Source organism: Haliotis rubra, unplaced genomic scaffold (genome assembly GCF_003918875.1).
Source record: "Haliotis rubra isolate DU_JTF1 unplaced genomic scaffold, ASM391887v1 Scf301, whole genome shotgun sequence".
NCBI lineage: Eukaryota > Metazoa > Mollusca > Gastropoda > Lepetellida > Haliotidae > Haliotis > Haliotis rubra.
The window spans coordinates 517553-541795 of record NW_025766971.1 but is presented as its reverse complement, the minus strand read 5'-3'; the positions used below and the strand labels follow the sequence as shown (position 1 = coordinate 541795).

Genomic DNA, 24243 nt, shown 5'->3' with positions numbered 1-24243 from the left:
ATAAGCTATTGGGCCTGAAGACTAGTAGACAGAGTGAAGGTGGTGTTCTCAACATATTGATTCCCAGAAGTTGATATGACCAATCACATTTGTAATCTTGGACTTCTATCACCAGACCACAGCTCAAATATAGTAAAATATTTGATAAGCTCAGATATATATCGTGTAAAGAGAAAAATGTTCTGAGCATGCTGTGAGATAATCTCAGATTGTCCTCATGACTGACACCTGTCTTATTGACACAACACACTGAGTAAACAAGAGAGTTTGTTTTAAACATATTTCATTGTCCAAAAGACAAAGGGGTTGGGCACAAGTGCACCACCTATGGTCGCCTTCTCACAAGGGAGTGAGTGAGTGAGTGAGTTAAAATTTAACGTCATATCGGCAATATTGCAGCCATATCGTGACGAGAACAGTTGATATCAATAGGCAAATCAATAAATGTATAACGTTAAAAACCTGTCATCGAAGGACAGTAAAACAACTAGAATATCACAGATATACATGTAAAACTAGTAATTAAATCTAAAACATTCTAACTATAGGGGACAACACAATATAAAAATAGGCTATAGATTTCCAACAACTGAGTGAGTGAGTGAGTTTAGTTTAGGTTTAAATCTACTTAGAATGCTTTGGGACTTATGACCCTCAGGGAGTGAGTGAGTAGGCTGTGAATGCCATAAATGTTTCAGTAAATCAGCTTAAGTTGGGACGAAAAACATAAAAGAGATACAGCTGCATGGTATATTCCATGCAGAATATGACAGAGAAAGACTGAGAAATGACAAGGACTAACATTCATACAACACAAAGATTTGGGATTCAAACCCATCACCAACAGATCCTGATAGGGCTAAGGGACATAACTCAGTGAAGTTAGAAATGTAACCCATCCATGCCCTGTCTGTCGTGAGAGGTGAGGTGAAATTGGGTTTAACGTCGTACATGAGAATATTTCAGCTCATATGACGACATGCATGCGTGTGTATGTACTAGCCCAGACTGAAGCTGGTTTTATAGTGCTAGCCCACTGAGATACCATGCCGCAGTGAAGCATGAATACCCCACTCAGACACAGTATACTGACTCCGAGCCGACCAGTCCTTGTTGTACCCATTAATGCCGATCGCCACGCAGGGACCAACAAGTACCACATTTTAACGTCTTTTTGTATGACGCACCCGGGGATCGAACCCGCGACCTTCCGCTCTCCGGGCGGACGCTCTAACCACTACACCACGGAGGCGGTCTCTGTCCTGAGAGCCTTCTGAAGAACATTGTGTTAATCTGCCTCATGACCTGATCCCAAGAATCCATTCCAACACTTTCAGTCACTAGCTTGCTTAATCCAGCCTTGATTAGTTACAGCCTGTTGCCTGCCACCATCTTGACAAAGTCGGAATATTGCTGACATATGTGTCCACAACATTCATTCACTCACTTTGCACATGGTGTCGGAGATCACTGGGTAACCCCTGCTTCAGGAAATCAATGAATACAACGTGAATGATTTAATTGGATGTATCGCGGTATTGGCACGTCATTTCTTTGTAGATCTCATTAAACAGAAGAAGAACTTTTCAAGCTGAGTTCAAGTGTGTGGACCCATCTGTTTTCTACTAAACCAATTTTCTTCTCAAGGCTCAACAAATTTCAATCTTGTAGCCCTGATAGCATAGAACGTTACATTTTTTTTATAACCCTCATGCAAAAAATGAGTTTCACAGTGTTTTTCCTGATTAGAAAAACAGATATACAACCCAAACAGGATTCCACAGAAACAAGATACACTGAGCAGAGGATCCACAATTCTAGCCTTTCCAACAGAGCCCTGTACAAAGGAGACAGAACGGAAAATAATAGACCTCCATATATTCAATGTCTGGGACCCTAACAGGGCCCCAACAACAAAACAGGTATAACTAAGACATATTGTGCCCCAAATGGCCCCATGACGCTACCATCGGAGGGTATGGGTCTTTACCAAGAGCAGAAAGGTATTATTCATTTTCCAACTCAGTGATTAGTTTAGTGTCTGGCAACATCTATCACAAAACAGCCTTTTGGACAGGGTCTGTTTCACGTCTAAACAATACTGCAGTAACTCCCTCGCTTTAATTGTAGACTTACGATGGCTCTAGCCATGGCTTTGTGAAATCGTGGCCAGGGATGTACATGTTATCGGCAGACTGACTCTGATGGACATACTCGTCCTGTCTAGCTCTGTGTTCAGATGATCAGTACTTTGAGGTATCAAGTGTTAGTGTCTGGGGGGAAGGATATCTATTCTCATGGAGGTGTCATTCTCATTTGCCGTTTCTGGAACTGAAAACAGTCCATTTGCTGTCTGGGAGTTCTTGTCATCTTATCCCAAGTCACCAAAGACATAACATATGTGATTATTTCCTTTGACAATTATGAGACTGAATCTAAAATAAGAACATTTGGTCGTCACCCCAAAGATTATGTTCAGTGCTAAAGGTTCCCAAATGATTTGAGTAGAAACGTATTAATTAAGTAGTTTGCCTGTACAGTGTCTACAATTTAGGGGGCATCTTTGAGATTTGTTTTCAACACATTTTAAATGTGCATTCATGAGTGCTCAACGTCACTTACAGAATTATTTCAGCATCTTGCGATGGCGACATTAATGGTATAAAACCTTTTTAGCAGTGTACTAGAAACATTAATAACACAGTTTTCAATATCTGACATTAAACAATGCTGCAGGGTCATTGTATCAATTTGTTTTGACACAGCAAAAGATATGTATCGTATCATTGCATTTAACTCACCGTGTGCACCAATGTGCCCAAGAAAAATACATTTTCTTCCCTACATTAACCTTACAACATAATAAAACTAAAATATTTGTTAAAGTTGCACAAACACCATTCACTCTGTTCCATATTGCCAAATGATAGCTGTGTCTGTACAATTATAGACATACGCTTATAGCTGTATGTTAGGGGATGTATTGATCAGGTTTATTGCTCTGTTTTATGGAGTGGTTTCTGCAGTGGGTATTTTCAGCATTGTTGTCTCTACTTCTGCAGGTTATACAGCATGTCATAAATGTCAGCCTTGAACAAGGGGTGGTGAGGTAGCCTAGTGGTTAAAGCATTCACTCATGATGAAGATCCAGGTTTGATTCCCCACATGGGTGCAATGTGTGAAGCCCATTTCTGGTGTCCCCTACCATGATATTGCTGGAATATTGCTAAAAGCGGCGAAAAACCATACTCACTCACTCAACCTTGAAAACCTTTAGCGGAGACTGAGCTTAATATATATGATTTGTTTGTGGTATAAAGAAGGGTGTAACAGTAGACTGACTTTCAGTCCCAGAGATAAGGTTATCTTTAAAAATATTCAATAATATATTTATCTACAAAACAATCCAAATGGATTCTCAATCAATCCTCAATTCATCAGGCAATCTGGACTTGCCAAATCATTCCAGACTCTGTAAGGACTCCCATTTAACTCATTTTGTATGTTGTTTCAGGGAAAGAAACCTTTCAAAATTTGCTACTAGACCACAGGACCAGTGAGTGGACAATAATTAGTAGTCCTGTCTGTACTTCACTGGTCCAAACTAACATTCATAGATTTACTTAACTATCAATACAAAATTCACTGGCCACCAGGACCACTGCAAACGATTCAATTAGTGGTCCTGGAGATTTTTTACTAGGGACCACAGGACCAGTGTAAATTTCACACACTGTTGTTTGCCACTTAACACCACAAGCAACAATATTCCAGCTATATACACCAGCTGTCAGTACTTAATGAGTCTTGATCAGACAATCTGGTGATTGACATAAGCATCAATCCACCTTGTGAGGATCCAATCACATGCAATGATCACTCAATCCATGTAATCTTCTTTGTTGTTTTTTTTTGTTTTTTAACTATTCCACTTTTTTTTTTTTGTACAGCAACTTATATAATATGTCATTTACCATATGTTTCATTGAAAAAAATTCAGATAATGTAGAACATCAGTAAACTAAGTTTCATCGAAAAGGATACTTGAATAAAATGGTTCAAAACATACAGCTTATGGCAACCAATGTCATACATCGATATAACAAAGTTTCATCGAAAAGGGTAATTGAATAGACTCTAATGGTTCAAACAATTTACAGCCTATGGCAACTGGACCAGTGTTGAACATAGATAAACAAGTTTCATCGAAAAGGGTAATTGTATTGAATGGTTCAAACAAACAACTTAAGGCAACTGGACCAATGTCATACATCGATAAACAAAGTTTCATCGAAAAGGGTAATTGAATAGAATGGTTCAAACAAACAGCTTATAATAATCTCCTTTGTTGACAAGAATAGATTGCACGTAACCTATATTTTTAAACAGAGTCCCCATCGAAGATAAATGGGTTATCAGGATACAAGATATCTATTGCGCAAACATTCCATGTAGAAACAGTGACAGTATTCTATAAACTATAGAAACAATATGAATAAATCAGACACAAATTACACATACTAATACAAATATTTGTATAATGACCTTGGATCATATTTCAGAATTGTTTGAAGTTGTATATATGAAAGCAGATTATTTCTGTGCTACCCAGTTCATTATTTGTTAAAAGGAGGCAAAACATTTACGTGACCGTAAGTCTTTGAAAGTAAACATTTTGAGGGAAAGGGAATTAAAAAAGGAGGGAATTAAAAAAGGAGGGACTTAAAATGAGCATTTACTGCAAGACATATAATAGTGAACTTGATACTCAAAGACTGTGAGCTGTCCTCCTTTCATTTTCTTTACTGTATCTGTGCATTGGTCAATATATACTACTCACACTTTGCTAAGGATCACAAACTTTACTTAAATGTAGATTCATAATTTGAAATGGCATCCATTTAACATTTTAACCACCACCCTCACAATCAGTGAAGTAAAGCAGAGACCAGCATACGTTCAAAACTGAAATCCCGTGTGAGACTTTGACCAACTATATATGTGAGAGAGTAACACAGATTGTACATACAGTAAAATAGACAAGACAATAGGCCACCTTAGGGTTAAGTGTAGTCTGTCATACAGACTCTGAAACAAATACACCCAATACAGCTCATGAAGAAAGTCTCTGGGCTCCTTTTCATTATATATTATGATAATAATTCAGGAGCTGTTTTCCTTTTAAATATGTTCATTTCAGAGAGTAGATGTTAGTCTAGGTTTAGTCTGTCATACAGACCCTGAAGCAAATATATCCAAGAAAGCGTAAGTCTAGAAAATGTGGCAAGTCTAGATTTCGACAGCTAGAAAGTCTCAGGGCTCCTTTTTATTATATTTTCTTTTTATTTTACTATGAACTTTTTTTTCTGTAAAATATGTTCATTTCAAAGACTAGTTGTTAGTCTAGTCTAGGTTAAGAGAGATGTATATCACTGAGAGAACAAATCTATTCAGTCTTTAATACTAGACAGTTTAAAACACATTATTAGATTTCAGCACTGTTTTCATCATTAATAAAAAAATTGAAATGAGATGCCAGAGGAAAAGCTTGTTCAGCAGCCTGAGACACAAGGTAATGATTGACGTCAGACAGTGAGGGGAGAAGGAGAAGTCTAGCCAGGTAAGGCAATTGACTTGTACAGCCAGACGGGGTCACTTTGGCTGATAGTATTGAAGGACCACATGTACTTATAAAGCCCAGACTGATCCTGTGGTCGCTGGGAAAATGATGAATTGTTCATTGTCTGGAGAATTAAATCTTCCTCGGTTTGAATTACAGATTGTCGACCTTCTGGAGAAAATGTTTATGAATTTTGATGACTATACTAGGTCAAAATCAGTACTGCATAACAATACTTGTGAGTGAAATCTTGTTTTAGCCTTCGGCAGAGATGTCACAACTGGCATAGCTAGTCCAAAAGAGTGAGTGAGTGAGTATGGTTTTACGCCGCTTTTAGCAATATTCCAGCAATATCACGGAGGGGGACACCAGAAAAGGGCTTCACAAATTGTACCCATGTGGGGAATCGAACCCGGCTTCACCGTGATGAGCGAACGCTTTAACCACTAGGCTACCCCACAGCCCCTAGTCCAAAGATCATGTCAGACTAGTGTATAGGTAAAGTAGATGTTTGGAGCAAATTACAATATTAATACCTCTGGATTTTACTAGTCTAAAGCTAACGGACTAGTGCCCATGTGTCTGTGTCTGTTTCTGGTTTGGAATCATTCATATCCTGCACACATATAGGGAAATGAACAGGGGATAAGTTTGACAAATGCTCAGTCGCTGAATATAATTTTGATAGTAACAAATAGACCCATTTGAATTGAAAAGAAGCCCCAGTGATATGGGAGATTCAGACCTGAGGAAATCTGGACTTGCTTCATTTAGGGCTTTAGCATTGCAGGGAGGGCTAGGCAGTAGGGAAAATAATATGGTTCAGGGACTGTGAGACTGACTAATGCAAAAAGGAGATGACATCAACATTCCTCTTCAAATACACACCTCAACAACGCTAAATTCATTTTATTTTTTAAATTTTATTTTTTCTTTTACCAGATTTTAGTTATCCAAAGAAAATTTGTAGGGGTGAAACGGTATACCGCAGTATTAGTAGAACCGCTGTATTTTGCCTTCGGTTCAGTATACCGTAATGCAATCCCCAAATTCAGTATTTTCAGTGTAAGTACCATCATTTCCTATCAAGGCATAAAATGACAGTTTTGTTCATTCAAAATATTAAAGCTTGGGGTTATTGTTTTCGATGTTAGCAAACAGTGTATGGTTTGTTTTTAATTTTCTGTATAATGATTACAGCTCATATAACAAACCGAACCGAAGGCCTTGTACCACATTACGTACCGTACCATTTTACCCCTAAACATTTGTTCCTTGCTTGTAAAGTACTAGTTAATGATATTTGCATATACAGATTTATAAATGTGTATTACAGAAACAGACAAGCAGCCTCCGTATCAAGCAGCATTCCTATCAAACAACAGTGTTACATGTGTAGAATCCATTGTGTTCAGTCCCTGTTGTCTCATTGTAGTAACTATACATGGAACATGAATAAGATCAGTGTAGTCTCTATTGACCACTAACCCAGTGTCACGGTGACCCAGTTGCAGCTTAATTCAGGAACTGCTGGAACAGAAGTGTTAAGTGCAGTTCACACATCGAATGGTTCCTAGTGCTATACAAGTCATATCTGACAACACTCCACCTGACACTTGCTGCTGATGATAATGGCCTGTGATGGAGCCGATGGGATATCTGGAGCAGGTCTAATATCATTTATCTGTACATAGATCAAATAAAACTCAGGGGGAGTCAGTATGGATTTGATGCAAATAGGAAGGTGGAGCATGGGGGGGGCTTAGGTCATGGTGGCAACAGTGATTGAATCAAAGGTTTGTTGGTTGTTCAACACTGCACTCAGCAATATTCCAGCTATATGGCGGCAGCCTGTAAATAATGGAGCCGGACCAGGCAGTTCAGTGATCAATGGCATGAGCGTCGATCTATGCAATTGAGATACGATGACATGTGTCAGCCAAGTTAGCAAGCCTGACCACTCGATCCTGTTAGTCACCTTTTACGACCAGCATGGTTTGCTGAAGATCAATTCTAATCCGGACCTTCTTGGGTTCACAATGTAGAGTGATATGTATTGCAATATATAGGAAGTTCAATAGTATGTTAGGTTTTAGGTTAAACAAATGACTAAACAATGATATTTTTTTCTATATATCAGATCACAGAAAAATATATTACAATACATTTAGTTTGACAAGTGCAGTCATGTAGACAGTTAAAGACTAGAGAATGGAGTAGCTACAATATAGAATTACAGTTTCCAGTTTCCACAACACAATCTGATAAAACGTCTTTCTCCAAAAACATAAACACACTGAAAACTGTCAAAAATAACATTCACCATGCCGCAGTTCGGTTTGAACAAATGGATTAAAGCAAGGAACAGACATGTCTAATCAAAGCAACTTGAGGAACAGGTTCTGTTCTGTCTCCATGATGTCTGCCCTATCACAGCAAACTACAACAAGATTCTCATCTTGCTCAGTTGGGGCAGAGCATGGGCCATTTACAGCCCATGTTACCCCGAGGATAGTCTGTCTCACAGTCCCTGAACCACATTAATTTCCCTACTGCCAAGCCCTCTCTGCAGTGCTAAAGCCCTAAATAAAGCAAGTCTAGATTTCCTCAGGTTCTGAATCTCTGGTCTCCCTAGGGCTCCTTTTCAATATAAATGGGCTTGTTTGTTACTATCAAAATTATATATATTCAGAGACTAAGCCTTAGTCTACCCCGAGGAGATTATGTGTTGGAAAGGATCCTCAGCAGCCTATGCTGGTCTGGACTAAAGCTTCGTCTATGATAATATATAATATTGATTGTAACAAATAAATAGAGAATCTCACCCAAGTGTCTACTGATATCAATAATATCAACATGAGATGATAAAGTTACAAATATCCACTTATTTTGCTTATCACCAAAAATCACTCTTTATTAGTTTTCAATGAAAAATGTACATCTCTGAACACAATACTGCCATTAGGCTTGCAGTGCAGCGATGTCATAGCATTGTGACATCATCAAGTTTTTGACATCATAGCATTGTGAGGGCATTGTACAAAATCTACTGTCAAAACGATATCTCGTAGGAGATATCATTTGATCTCACACAAGCAGTATCTCCAGTGGAACAGTTTTGGATGAGAAACCCATTTAAATTGAAAAGGAGCCACAGGGAGACCAGAGATTCAGAACCTGGGGAACTCTAGACTTGCTTCCTTTAGGGCTTTAGCATTGCAGGGTCTCAGGGCTAGGGTGTAGGGAAAATAATGTGGTTCAGGGACTGTGAGACTGACTAATGCTGGTCCTAGAGTGAGAGGAGCACACTGGAGGTGAGTGAGTTTGGTTTTATGCTGCTTTACTCAGTTTTAGCAATATTCCAGCAATAATATCACGATTGGGGGACACCAGAAATGGGCTGGTCCTATGATACTTCTTGGATAATCTTGGCAACTATTCTTGAGTATGGCTAAAACAAGAAATCGCTGCCCATTAAGTAGAGAGCACATAGTCTGATAATATTTAAGCTTGGTGACTATTTCTGAGGGAGGCGTTAAACAAACAAACAATTACTGCCTATTAAGCAGAATTTATACACCATCTTTTCAAGTTTATCCAACTCCAAAGGAGGCAATAAGCTGTTTAAACTGCTCAGAGAGATTGTCTCCAGTGTACACTTAATAGTAAATCTGTATTGATAATACATAATCTGTGGCAGGCATAATCTGCATCATGTGGATGATCTCTTAGACGAAATCGTCAATCTTTCTGCAATGGGGTTCACATCAATGACGTACGCCGGGTGTAGAGGCATCAGGCTGCATGGTGATCTCTGCAGAAGTCACAGCGCTGACACGGTCGCTTCTTCTGCGTAGAAGTCGGGATGATTATCGGCTGATCATCGAGAGCCCAACTCTGCTGCTGGAACGCATCTCGGCTGAGAAAGTTCTTGCTGTCTTCGTGGGATTTCCTTTTGAAGTCTGCTGCCCTGGCCCTGTCCTCAATCTGCGTTGAGATCACGATATGAGGCCTCTTAGACTTAGTCTGCAATGACGGGATGTCTGGGGAGGCCGGTCGTTTCTTAGAGGTAACGGACTCGTCCCACGCTCCTCTGGCGCCAGGGTCTCTAGCAGAACACCAGGCGGGAGAGGGTCGACGGCTAGCAGCTGACTGGATGGAATATCTGGACTCTGCCACCATGTTTTGCCCTTGTTTGCGTGATCTATCTGCAGCACGCCTTAAGACGCATAAAGATGATATTTATTAAATGCAGAATGAGATAAATTTGCAGTAACTGCAACGTGAATTATCACGCGAACAATTTTATTTATAGCATGATCAATGACCAAAGTCATAGGTGACCAAAGTCAAGGTTGCTATGATGACACACATAAAGCAGAGCTCCACATACTGTAACACCCAATCCTCGTAAGTCGGTTCATACAACCAAACAATACCTCTGTGTTCAAAATAACCATCTGAATGATCGCCTGAGATGGGTTAGACTAACGGTGAGGTGAGGTGAAATTGGGTTTTACGTCGTGCTTGAGAATATTTCGCTCATATAACGACGCGCATGCATGTGTATGTGTATGTGTGGCTGCTTGTACTAGCCCAGACTGAAGCTGGTTTCATAGTGCTAGCCCACTGAGATAACATGCCGCAGTGAAGCATGAATACCCCACTCAGACACATTATACTGACTCCGAGCCGACCAGTCCTTGTTGTACCCATTAATGCCGAGCGCCAGGCAGGGACCAACAAGTACCGTATTTTAACACCTTTTGGTAAGACGCGGTCGGGGATCGAACCCGCGACCTTCCGCTCTCCGGGTGGACGCTCTAACCACTACACCCCAGAGGCGGTCTCATTTAAGGCATTAGCACTGCAGGTAGGACTGTAGACTAATGCTTAGCCTCTGAATATATATAATTTTGATAGTAACAAACAAGCCCATTTAAATTGAAAAGGAGCCCTAGGGAGACCAGAGGCAGTGTTCACGAATAGTGTCTGCCCTCTGACAAATCTGGCAGATTCCGATACGGTCCGATAGAAATCTACAACCCGCTGGCCCCAGTGTCTGACTGTATATTTCACAATGACTTTGACTGAAGTTGTAATATGTCACATGTCACATGTGACACTTGTTTGCTGTTTATAAATCTTATGTTTGTTAGTAATTTTAAATGCCAATTATAAGAATTGTTTTAATCTGAAATGTGTGTTTAATTTTATTCTATGGGTCCTGTGAATTTTCAGTGGGTCAGACAGACATCTGAAACTTACAGGACCCAATGTCCTGTTACTTTGAAACAAACCATTGGTGAACACTGCAGAGGTTCAGATTCCTGAACCTGAGGAAATCTAGACTTGCTTTATTTAGGGCTTCAGCACTGCAGAGAGAGCTTGGCAGTAGGGAAAATAATGTGGTTCAGGGACTGTGAGATGGACTAGGGATGGAATAATTTTGTCGGTTGTAATTTTTTTAGTTTCCAGTCCAATGGACAGTTTGATATTTGAACAATAACGACTCTTGACTTTACCCTCAGTGACTCAATGATGAGTTTATTTGTGAACATGATGTGGGTCCAATAACTCAAATGTTATCACAATGATGAAGTCATTCATTTAAATAAAGTTCAACAAACATATTTTTTCTGCACACGATGGAAATATGTACAAGACCAAGGACATGATGCTACAAAGTTAACCTAAATCAATGACGTTAAGTCCCACTGTGGTATTGTTGAGTTTAAGACCAGTAATTGTAAGGAAAGCTCTTTGGGCACCTGCTGTCCAGATTACAGGCAGCCTCTATGTGCAGTGTACATGCCGATAAATACTTCATTAAAAATATCACAACGGATTTGCAATTTTGTAAAGGAAAATCTGGGGGAAAATTAGTTTGTTGAAGTCTTTATCTACACTTACTGGGAAAATTCTCAGATAATTTTATTTCTTAGATCATTATACTTCTTAGATCTTATTGTTCTTAGATCTTACAGTTGTTAGATCATTTCGTCCATTCTGGCAACGTTCCAGAAGTGCTGGCACCTCCTAAACCTGTGTGGGATGCTAAGGACAAGGCGGTTTATGAGGAAAGCAGCTTAATCCCCGGCCTTGACATCACAAGAAGAGTTTAAGTGCATGCGTCTCCTGCACCCACTTCAACTTGGCCATGTTAACAAGATGCCTTCTACATCCAGCCAAAATGGTGTAAACACATGCTGGTATCAACTACCATGTGTCTGGTGCGAATCTCAAACAGGAATTGTGGCCATGCTTATAATTCAGAAATAGATCAACCCCAATTTGTTGGAAGTAGAATTTAATAGCTGGGTCAGATACTAATTATGCTAATGGAGGTTAAGGGGTTTGGGGCTGTGGTATTTTTATTGAGGGAGGGTGTTTATGTAAACATTCTGGTGATGACACGGGGTATTTTCATTCCGAAATATATGGGGGATGATGTGTCTGTTACAGTGAGACCCTGTTAATACAGACCCTGTTAAAACAGATTTCATCTGAAGGACAACAGGTACTGAGAATGTCTACATACATGTACATACATGCAAAGATTTTACCGATATCCAATATTCTTTACATTGTAGAGAAAAAATACTAAATATCTATTATGTTCTTTATTGTTTTTTAACTGGTGATCAACCTTTGTTAACCATTCAATAGTACTATTATAGGTATTTAATGAAAATCATGAAACATGAATGAGTGAGTGAGTGAGTGAGTGAGGGTTCAACACCACTTTATTCCAGTTGTATCACAGCATACTCACTTTACATAGGTGGAAAGCCTAACAAGAGGCAACCAACACAGGTATGGAGCAAACAAACCTAGAAACATAACCATAACTTGGATTCAAACACAACCATTGGTTTTCAAAATTTCAGCATGCTTTGTATGCCCGTCAAACTCATCACTGAGATTAAGACTGAGTGAGTGTGTTGGGTTTTACCCCGCTTTTAGCAATATTCCAGCAATATCACAGCGGGGGATACCAGAAATGGGATTCACACATTGCACCTATGTGGGGAATCGAACCCGGCCCTTCAGCATGACGAGCGAACGCTTTAACCACTAGGCTACCCCACCGCCCCCTGAGAATAAGAAACAGGAATGTTAACTGCAACACCCTCACACAGAACAATCATTAAGGAACATGTTTATTTTCATACGCAATCCGACATGGATGTTAAATATTATTCCCTGTACGAAACACATCAACTGCTTGAAAGAGCAAGACTGGCTCCTTAATGGATATTAAGGCTTCTGCTTTTAGGGAGACCTCCTTTAATCTTCCAGTCTTCAAACGCTAACTGAAACTTAACTCAACACAGACTTATCTTGACATTCAGAGTATATGTCAATAGCCTTTCCTAACAGACGTAGACCACACTCAACAAATTACAATTTCATGTTTCCCATTTTTTAAAATTTGTGCAAGAACATAGTAACTTCATACTTATATTTATCAACTAATCAGCAATTGGGATTTCACGTTTCAATTTCTTAGTAAGATTGTTTTCTCAGTTTTTTATAAATTATGAGTATGTGCCCTAGTATTGACTGGATAGCAAAGAGGTACGAAAATCTTTAGAGCTCTACAAAGTACCCTGCTCAAGTCGGTATAATGTCTATATTATCATGTCCAAAAAGGCAAACCCCTTCTGAACTGTTTCCATTTTACATGTAACATAAATACGTTTCTTGAATTTTTGCCCACTTCCCTCCTCTCCTTTGCTGTTTGGTATTGACAAAGAGCATCTCAAATAGTAGCAAATAAATTGATCTGTCCCTATAAATAACTGCTATTCCCGTGTCCCCCAGGGGACCTTCCACTTCCTCTGCCGTCTAGACAAAGGGGCACTGTTGTCTCTTTACACAGTCCATCTCACATAATGAAGAACGAGATTTGCTTCCATGAAGAATTTCAAGACTGTATTTTAAAAACCACAAGAAAATTCCACCATGTTGTTTTTGTCGTATGCACACCACAAGGCCTGTGTTAATTGAATAGATTTTATCTGTGCGTAATAAGCTTTAAATTCCCTGGTCTTCCATGATTGTATCAAGCATAATGTTCTGTCTCCATTACAGGATCAGGGTCTGACAAGGAAAGATATGGCCAACACTCAATTCCAAAATAACAACATATACAATCTATAGAATGGACCTGTTCACCATGTGAGGTAATAGGCTTTCGTTAATCATTACACTCACAAAAATTGAATAAAATTTATTACAAGAAGCAGTGGTATGGTAGAACATTTTAGTCAATATTTATTCATGCAACTATTTTAATTTATGCAAATTTTTTAACTTTAAAACTGCACATTACTTCCTAACATCCTTTTAAAGAACAGTGTCAGTATGTTCTGACCTGTTGTAGTTCTATGTTAATATCCACTGGAATGATAAATTCTCTTAGAAATAGCAAAATGGTTCTTTAATCAGGTTGGTTTAAATAACTAAGGTATGAGTTGTCATTGACATACCAGCTGTATCAAGGCAACCTGTAAATATTGGAAAACGGACAAGGCAGTGGTTGATGTTGAGAGTGAGTGAGTTTGGTTTTACACCACTTTTAGCAATATTCCAGCAATATCATGGCAGGGGACACCAGAAATGGGCTTCACATATTGTACCCATGTGCGGAATCGAACCCAGGTCTTTGGCGTGACAAGCGAACACTTTAACCACTAGGCTACCCCACCGCCCCTGATGTTAAGAACAATATAACTAAGTCAAGGTAAAATGACAGGCAGTAGTAATCCAAGTCCCAGAGTCGTCTCTTACAAGAACCATGGGGTGCTGGGGAACTATTGTTCCAAAAGAAAGGAAAACAGAAGAAGCAAACCTTACCATTACCTCATGTCAACAGATAAAGAAAGAGGTCGAATCCAGAAATGCAAATAGTGTTGCAAATAGTACTTTCAAGGATCAAAATTAGTAGTTTGACCATATAATTAGTAGTCAACTAAATACTTAAAATCATGATGGAGGTGAGGTGAAATTGGGTTTTACGTCATGCTTGAGAATATTTTGCTCATATGATGACGTGCATGCATGTGTATGTGTATGTGCAGCTGCTTGTACTAGCCCAGACTTAAGCTGGTTTTATTGTGCTAGCCCACTGAGATACCATGCCGCAGTGAAGCATGAATACCCCACTCAGACACATTATACTGACTCCGAGCCGACCAGTCCTTTTTGTACCCATTAATGCCGATCGCCAGGCAGGGACCAACAAGTACCATATTTTAACGTCTTTTTGGTATAACGCCGTCGGGGATCAAACCCGCGACCTTCCGCTCTCCGGGCGGACGCTCTAACCACTACACCATGGAGGCGGTCATCATGATGGACTCTGAGAAAGATAATATGACACTAATCAAGAGTGAAGCTTTAATTTCACATACCTCCAACAGAAGATTTCCAAATTATTAGCATTACGTTTCATCTTGTCGTCTTTTTTTGGCGAAAATGTATTTAATCGACGAAAATGTATGTGTTTGTCAATATATCCATTTTAATGAATTTTCTTCAAATTTCGTAGAATTTCTAGTGCAATCGTATTCGCGTAGTTTGAGGCTAAAATTCGCGTAGTGACTATGATAAAATCCTAGAGGTTGGCATCTCTGCGAATGCCATACTATTGAATTTATCCTGACATGCATCACTCATGGTCCACATAAATCAGGAACAGATTTTCCTGGCTGAAATGTGATTCTTTGGAAAAGAAATCAACTTAGACACTTAACATCACTACTATTTGAGATAAGAATGACTGGGCAGACGTCCAATTAGAACTGTTTCACCCTCCTGTCATATTCCTAAGCTACAGAGATACTAGAATCAATCCTCCATGTACAGGTGTGGGGCATTCCGAGGGGAACCACGACCAGTGACGCCATGCCGCATCCTCTCACAAGAACTTTTTAAACAGGATTTGAAAGCAAATGCTTGAATGGGTGCCAAAATAGATTTCCTCGTTCTTGAAGGAAAGGCGGACACAAAAAAACAAGTTCTGACATGGAAGAAATGCGGCTGAACTGAAGGAAGCAAACACAAGTGGGCATGGACTTCCCCGGAACACAATCCTAGAAAACAATCGATGGCAACCTGTGGTACTTCTCCTTGGACAAACCATGTCACAGAATGTGTAACCTAGATTATTGGAGAAACTAGAGAGGGGAGGCTTTAACACTGATGTTGACAAGGAGCTGGTTAGTGTTGACTGAAAAGCAGGTCAGATGGCTGACATCAAGAACTCAACTAAGCAGTGTTGAAAACCAAGGGGTCCTGGGTCCTTGAGGTTTGTTATGCCAATTATGGGACTCCTCAGTCATTCAACATTCAAATCTGGGGTTGTGAAGAGGACCCCTTGACCTATTGAGATTTGCTTGTGCAGTGCAGTATATAAATCTAAGGACTCCTTAATCATCATGATCATCCACCTTTGGGGTTAAGAAAAGGATCCCTTTACTTCCCTACCTGAGGTTTGCTGTAAGGTAATTAAATTAAAGGACTCAACATTCAAAACTCAACATTGGGGTTATGAAATGGACCCCTGACTTCCATGCATGTATTTAAACGACGGAATCCTCAGTCATTCAACACTCAAAGCTGGGGTTGTAAAATGAACCCCTTCAATTTCATACTTGAGATTTGAGTTATGGTATTTGAATTAAGACTCCTAAGACATTCAACATTCAAAATTGATGCTATGAAAACGGACCCTTGACTTACCAAATGTATGGTATTTGAATTAAAGGACTCTTCAGTCATTCAATATTCAAAATTGGGGTTATGAAATGGACCTTTGACTTTGGTGCTTGTGAACGAGTGAGTTTGGCTTTAGACCGCTTTTAGCAATATTCCAGCAATATAACCGTGGGGGACACCAGCAATGGGCTTCACACATTGTACCCATGTAGGGATTCGAACCCGGGTCTTCGGCGTGACGAGCGGACGCTTTAACCACTAGGCTACCCCACCGCCCCTATATGAAATTCAGGTATTTCGTAACATGTTGGCACAAAATATTCACAGGACAATCACAGCTTCACTACTCTGTCAATGAAGTTACATTACAGCTTGTCAATGTTTTATATATATATTGGTTCACTCCCCGCAATATTCTAGCTATATGAAAGTCGTCTGTAAATAAACGAATCTGTACAGGCCAATCCATTGATTTGCATCATGTCCATTGATCTACTGCATGTGGATAAGATGACATACATCAACCATGTCAGCCTGTCTGACCACAAAATCCTGTTAGTTGGTTTTACAAGCACAGACCACTGAAATGATTATAACCCAGGGTCCAATTTCACAAATCTCTTGTAAGTCTAAGATCCCGTAACTTTTCGTAGCAATCATACTTCCTCTACTGTACCATAGACTTACGACAGTCATAGTGCTACAATAGCTTTGTGAAACAGGGCCCAGATCTTCAACAGGGTTCAATAGCACTGACTGTAAAGTATAGAGAGACTTAGTCTGTCTCACAGTCCCTGAACCACATTATTTTCCCTACTGCCTAGCCCTCCCTGCAGTGCTCAAGCCCTAAATGAAGCAAGTCTAGATCTGAATGTCTGGTGTCCCTTGGGCTCCTTTTCAATTTAAATGGGTTTATTTGTTACTATCAAAATTATATAGATTCAGAGACTAAGCGTTAGTCTAAGAGAGACTGTACCAAGTCCAGGCCCCGATTTCTGAAACAAACTTAAGTCTGAGTTTTCACTCAAATTTGAGAAAATGCATTTCCCAGAATAAACGGAAATCAATATTAAACTCAAACTTAGTAGACAATTTGAGTTTGGTGGATAGATTACTTAAGTTGTTTGGGCTTTATTATTTAAAAAATGCAGTTGAGTAAAAAATTCATCTGTTTCAAATTGTCAAACTCAGTTTGAAATTTGAGTAAAAACTTTGTTTGTTTGTTTCGAGAAATCGGGGCCAGAACATATTAGTATCATGTTGGCACTATAAGGGGTACCAAGGCCATGAATATATCACTACCTCAGTCAGCTGTATTGTGACACAAAAACTTCCACTCATCCATAAACATGTCCTTTGAATATCACACTGGGAGCTAATGATTGCGTCTCCCAAGTTCCCAACATATTTATTGACATGATGAATGTATGCCGAACTGACATCCACATTTCTTTTAAACACACAGCAGACGAAAATGCGGCAGGTTTTCAGCTAAGGCATGTGAGTAATCACAGATTTCTGTGTAAAACGCGACCTCTTTGCTGTCTGTGTCTGTGATAAACTGTCGAACTGTCTAACGTCCCCAACAGACTTTCACAAGCACCATCAACTGAAGCCATGCTCACTTATCTTGGAACTTGATGTCATCTTGAAGATTTTCATGAGATTCAATAAGGAAAACCTCAGAAATCACTTATCTTTCTCCAAAAGGAAATGTCTGTAACTTTAAAAAACATCTTAAAGTGACACAACCTTGTCTATCACAGACCTTAGAGCAAATTCAAAAATATAACAATAACACCCCCCATCCCCTACTACCCTCCTTGCATTTCACCCCCAGCTGCAGCAGCCAATCCCATGCCTGTAGCCTTGCTCCAAGGCTGTACTGAAGGCTAAGCCCAAGGATGTATAGTATTTCTATCATTTAAAGAGGCAAGTCTAGATAAATCGATAGTCTAAGGACACCAGTCTATAAAAGGGTTATTTATATTTTTTTTAGAAATTATCATTTAAACTTTTAATTATTACCTTAAAGACTTGTGCAAGTCTACCAGCCCTATTTCTAACTCTAGAAATTAGACTGGTGAGGTCAAGTTACGACTTCTTGGGACACTAACATGAGTGACACATGGAACTCCTGTGAATCAACAGTGAGAGAGTTAAAGGTAATATTCCACAACATTCAGGCAGCATCCTGGACACCAGAGAACACCAGAAGTGGGTTCCATGTGTCATACCCATGATGGGATTTGAACCCAGACTTCAGTGTAACAAGCAAATGCTCTAATCACTTGGCTACCCCTGTATATAATGAATTAATAGGTTCGTCCTTTAAGATTTAATTTGGTCAACCAAACAATATTCTTCAATGATCTAGAAAATGGATAATTTGAAATTCAGACCTGTTCTTGTGTTACTATATTTGATCTGTTCCTCATGTTTCATTATCCACACTACTTGTGTGTTTATCACTGGCTTCATAAATATTTGCCCACTGACTCGTTTGACATGTCATTGTAACTTCTTTGAGTGGCATTTTAGAAGCATTATGCTTGACAACGGTACAAGAATCTGTATCGAAACGTCGCACTCACGAATAAAAAGAAGTTGTTATCCATAAAGTTTGTTCTATAACGTCATTGTATCCCAACTGTGCAGATTGATACTCATGATGTTGATCACTGGATTGTCTGGTCCAGTCTTGATTATTTACAGACCGCCGTCATAGAGCTGGAATATTGCTGGTTACGGGTTTAAACAACAAACAAACTTAAATGTTTACATAAAAACAAAATGTGATTACAAAGTGTGCCCTTAACACCAGGGCTTACATTTTCGAAGCTCTCTTAGAGCTAAGATAGTCGTAAGTTAATGTTAATGTATGGCACTTACAACCATTTTAGCACTAAGAGAGGTTAGAAAATCTAGGCCCAGGATCTTAATTTAGAAATACCACTGTTTATAGACAAATAATTGCAACCACTGTAGAAATATTTGATCTGATGACAAACGTAACTATATTCTGGTGGCTGTGTTAGTCTTAGCCTTCTTCAACAGGATCGCATTTATATATAATATATGTGTTGTGTGTATTATCCAACTGTATGAATATTGTATCACTTGCTATCACAATAAAAAATCAAAAAAAATCTGTATAATAATAATAATTTTAAAAAAATAAATAAAAATAAAAAATTAAAAAAAGGAATCGCATTTATATCACAGCTGACCAAGTCACTTTAGATTAATTAAATATGTTCATTTCAGAGACTAGTTGTTAGTCTAGGACAATCACAGTGTGTAAGTGTATCGGAGGAGGAAAGCCCAATGTGCAATAAATGTTTACTGCCTTGGTGAAGCCCACTGATAGGAAATGGTGTTGCTGACAGACCATGGATCATGAAAAAAGAGAACATAACAAATTCATTTCGGACAGACGGTTTTCCTATTTAAAATAATTTAAAAATCATTACCATTCACTGATAACTAAAATAAGCAAAGGAACAGAACATTACCATGATATAACTCTAAAGATCGCACAATTAATTACATATGTACTTCCCATCATGATAAGATTCTTATCTCAGCTGCTTAACCATGAGTTGAAAACAGTTCATTAACTTCTGGATACTTCATCTCAAAGGTGAACATCCTCAGCATGAGACAGGCACCCCCAGGGTGTATAAACATGATAGGCACCAACAGTCTAACACAACACAACAACAAAATCAGTGACACATGATGGAGAGAGGAAATATTCTTCCTGTGAAGTACCATCACACTTAGTCACGGTATGTCAATAAAGGGTGGCGGGTAGCTGGTGAAATGTATGACTGTCTTTATCAACAGCTGATCTCAGACGCTGATACAATAGCTGTACCTCATGCCTGAGGCAGTCACGCCCCAAAAGGGATGGCGATGAGATTACATCAGTATTACTGTGAGTTTCTTCTCTGAAGTTAAATAGTTTGGCTTTCAAGTGTTCAGGAAAACTATTTTAAGAATATTCTGAATTCTAAATTCAGCTTTTGTGTCCTTTATCTCATTTTTAATCTCATGGTGAATGAATTATTCAGAACAGACGCATCTTACTGTTTGAAATCATCTTATTGTGTCATCTAATTTGAAGCAAGTGCTTCTGAACACCATTAATTAATTATTTTAATTTGCATATCTATTGAAATCTGCTTTATCAATGTGAGAAATGCTCAAACATGACAAATGTTTTAAAACTTTAGTATTCCAAACCTAAAAATACGAAGATAGAATTTTGTTGGTTAGTTGTTTAACACTGCACCCAGCAATATTCCAGCTATACGACAGAAGTATGTAAAAAATCAAATCTGGACCAGACAATCTAGTGATCAACAGCATGAACATCGATCTACACAAATAGGAATGAAGATGAAAATGGATTCCACAGATATCATTTGCTTGCCTCAAACATGTAAAATTATCTAAGTATTCAGCACTTAATTACCAAATGAATTATTCATGATTAAACTAATGAAGAAAATATATCACATACAAATGTCATGTGCACTAAATACCACACACAATGACTTAATACCAACACAATGGCATACATAACCTATATACCATTCTAAACATAGCTCCACCAAAACAAGGCTGTTATTGTGAAGACTGGACATTCAGGTCACATAGGGTGTGATATACCATGTATGTATCACATATATAACAGTTGATAACATGTGTTAAGGTGGGTCTATGAATAAGCCAGTATCTCCCTCGAACCAGGAAAACCAACCCACACAATCTTAAGTGTCCTGTTTCAATTAGACTAGTGAAAGCTAACAACAGACACAATGCTCCATTACTCAGGAAACAATGTTGTATGTCAAGGGCTTATACAACCTTTCTTAAATTGATAATTGGCAGTGATATATTTAGATACCAATTCAATTTTCATATAACATTATGAAAGAATGTATTAATCTCTAACATATTTTCATAATGTCACTGTGACCCTAACAACGTATTCTTGCATGAAGTGTTAACAAATATTAAGTCAAGATTTATTATTCCCCTGAAAGCAGTTACAAAAAAGAATACACAGTTCTTTTCCAGTAACAAAATACTGGTGTGAGGGAACTGAAGAATTTTAAATGGTTTCAAAAAGTGTTGTAACTGGTGGCAAACTTTCATTTTTTTTCTCAAAGCAGAGATAAAATTCTTTCACTCATGCTTTGGCAGCAATTTGGCTGTTCAAGAAACATGAGACTGACAAGGAACGCTTCATTCAAAAGACACAAGTTATAACAATGACACTGTTTGAAAAGTGTTTTCTTCAGCCATATAGCTGGAATATTGCTGAGTGCGGCATAAAACTTAACTTACTCAAACTCACTTTTAACTGTCTTGCCTTATTTATTTTTGATAGATATTTTGGCAGATGAGCTATGAGTATCATCATAAACTTATGTACACTATACTGATGCAATAAGTGAATAGTCAAAGGATTACAATTTTACAAGTTTGAAGCTTGATTCTATTAAACATTTTTCTGTCAAATGACTTGGTGTGAGTGATGGAGATAGGTTTTATACCACTTTTAGCAATATTCCAACAATATCATGGCTGGGGACACATCTGAATGTGCTTCAGACCTCGAACCCACATGGGGAATTGAACATGGGTCTTTGGCATGATGAGTGATTGCTTTAACCACTCAGCTATGACTTAAAATATGTCTAAAAGATGACTAAAAATTATCAGTATGTAAATACAAATCTACTGAAACTCAAAAAGATGACATCACAATTAACTCTGTGACACCAGAAATGGGCTTCACACATTGTACCCATGTGGGGAATCGAACCCGGGTCTTCGGCGTGACGAGCCAATGCTTTAACCACAAGGCTACCCCACCGCCCGGTTTGTGTGTGAACATTTTACAAATGAGTTACACTTTACACTAAGTTAATGACTGATGGTCAACTCAAAGACACCAGCATGACTGACCATGACATCCCAGCCAACTGGCAACACTACAGATAGCCAGAACTTGGCATCTCTCTACATGTCACAAGGTCAAGCCTTTTACACGAGCATGTCAACTATCTCTTCACATATTTTGCTACATACACAAGCCCACTGCTTTACTGAACTGAAGCTGATACTTTGGAAGTAATGACAAAAGCTCTTAACAACCAGTCTAGTGTCAAACGACATTTTAATAGCCACAAGAGATTTTCATCTGCCTCTGGCTAACCACAGCACATGCAGCAGTTACTCGAGTTTCTCTGACAGGATTGCCAGGATGTGGTGATACAAAATTGGGTAATGATACACTAACACCACATAAGGAAACTGTACAATATGTACCCGTGGAGACTCATACACAAACTTTTGGGGTAGACTCGTATCAAACTGTTGGACAACCTGGACCTACTCCCAGAAAGAAAATCCATACCCAGTGAAAATACACATGATTTGTTTTAATACAGGAATGTATTCTTAACTGCATCAATACATATTTTGTCATTTGATATGGTCTATATATGGGTTTATGCAATAGGATTTCAGACATAAAGTAAATGGGTAAAGGTGTTATACAACAAACATCCAAAACACCTTGCACTTGCACAACTGTACTATTAATAAAAGTGCATTAAGCAAAATAGAAATGTGTAAAGTTCAATTCATGTTCAAATAGCTGTTCTCTGCAGATACTCTGAAGGTGAACTTTACACTTTCAGGGGCCGTTTAGGCTCATCTACACATCCTGCCCTCATCATAATTTGGAGATGTAACAGTAGGTAACAATTTTATATTGCCTTTGAAGTCGCAAACTGGGTCAGTGACAGTGCATGGAAATCTAATCCTATTTTTCAGTAAATAAAGAGTGAGGAAATATAGGATTTTGTGTGGATTTGGTCAAATTGTGTGAATTAGTTTACCAATGACTCACAGATGTGAAGGTATCCTATAACTTAAATAATGTTTACTTGATGTAAATTGACTATCACTATTGATAAGCATCCCAAGAGAAAGGGACATCTGGTTTTTGTTAACATAAAAATTGATCAATCATACTTTCACTTACGCCTAATATTCTGGCGTTTTTTGCAATTCAATGTTGCAACTTGAATGATGATAGTTCGGGTAAATGGCGCTATAAAGAAAAGATGAGGTAATAAATTGTAAGAGTGATGTCGCTCAAATATCAAGTCGGGAAAATAACTGCGAATCTGCGGAAACTGCAGATTCTTAATCCATCCGCTGTCAACACTGATGCTTAATCCATTCACAGTTCACAACATCTCGCGGGTCCAAAACTACGCGACTGCCGATCGAATTTCGACTGTCAATGACAGAACTCCCTGAATATGTTAGTTGAATGTTGAACGCATGCGAATAAGATAAATGGTAACTTACCCAGAGGAGAATAATAAAGATCACACTGGCACTTTTAAGACAAAATAATTTCTGATCCGTCCTCATGATTACGTGCTGTTTATACTCAAAATAAGAGCTGTCGCATCGCACCTGCACTTTTGTTTTCTAACACACTTCCGGTTGACCTCAAACTTGGCCAGAAGGGGAGCCACATGCAATTTTCTTGATATTACTTTCTGTCGAACTAATATTCATTCACAAAAGACGCTTATGCCTTGTACAAAATTAGGGCAATATTCTTTCGTTGGTGCGCGTTGCTTAAAAAAAAGGATGTTATAGCTGTTATGCGAAATGAATTGTTAGCCTTGAACCTTTCATCGTTTATCCGTCTTCAGCGTAAATGTTATTTCAGGAATTAGGTCCGCCTCGCTTCACCGAACTGGCAGTTGATTGGTGTTAAGATGTGCTATATTGTAATTGAGGTAAATTCTAATTGCTGTGATTGTTGTATATTGACACTGCTATTCAAACACATTCCC

General features: G+C 38.6%; 1 protein-coding gene across 1 annotated transcript in view; it reads right to left on the bottom strand.

Annotated features, from left to right (window-relative positions):
* LOC124282722 (tetraspanin-15-like) overlaps positions 1–23878 on the bottom strand; it is a 68576-nt gene extending 44698 nt beyond the window's left edge. Inside the window, exon 1 of the mRNA XM_046718743.1 lies at positions 23744–23878. Coding sequence (XP_046574699.1) covers positions 23744–23809 — 66 coding nt within the window. The 5' untranslated portion in view covers positions 23810–23878. The remainder of the gene's footprint in view (positions 1–23743) is intronic.
* Positions 23879–24243: the final 365 nt, after the last annotated feature.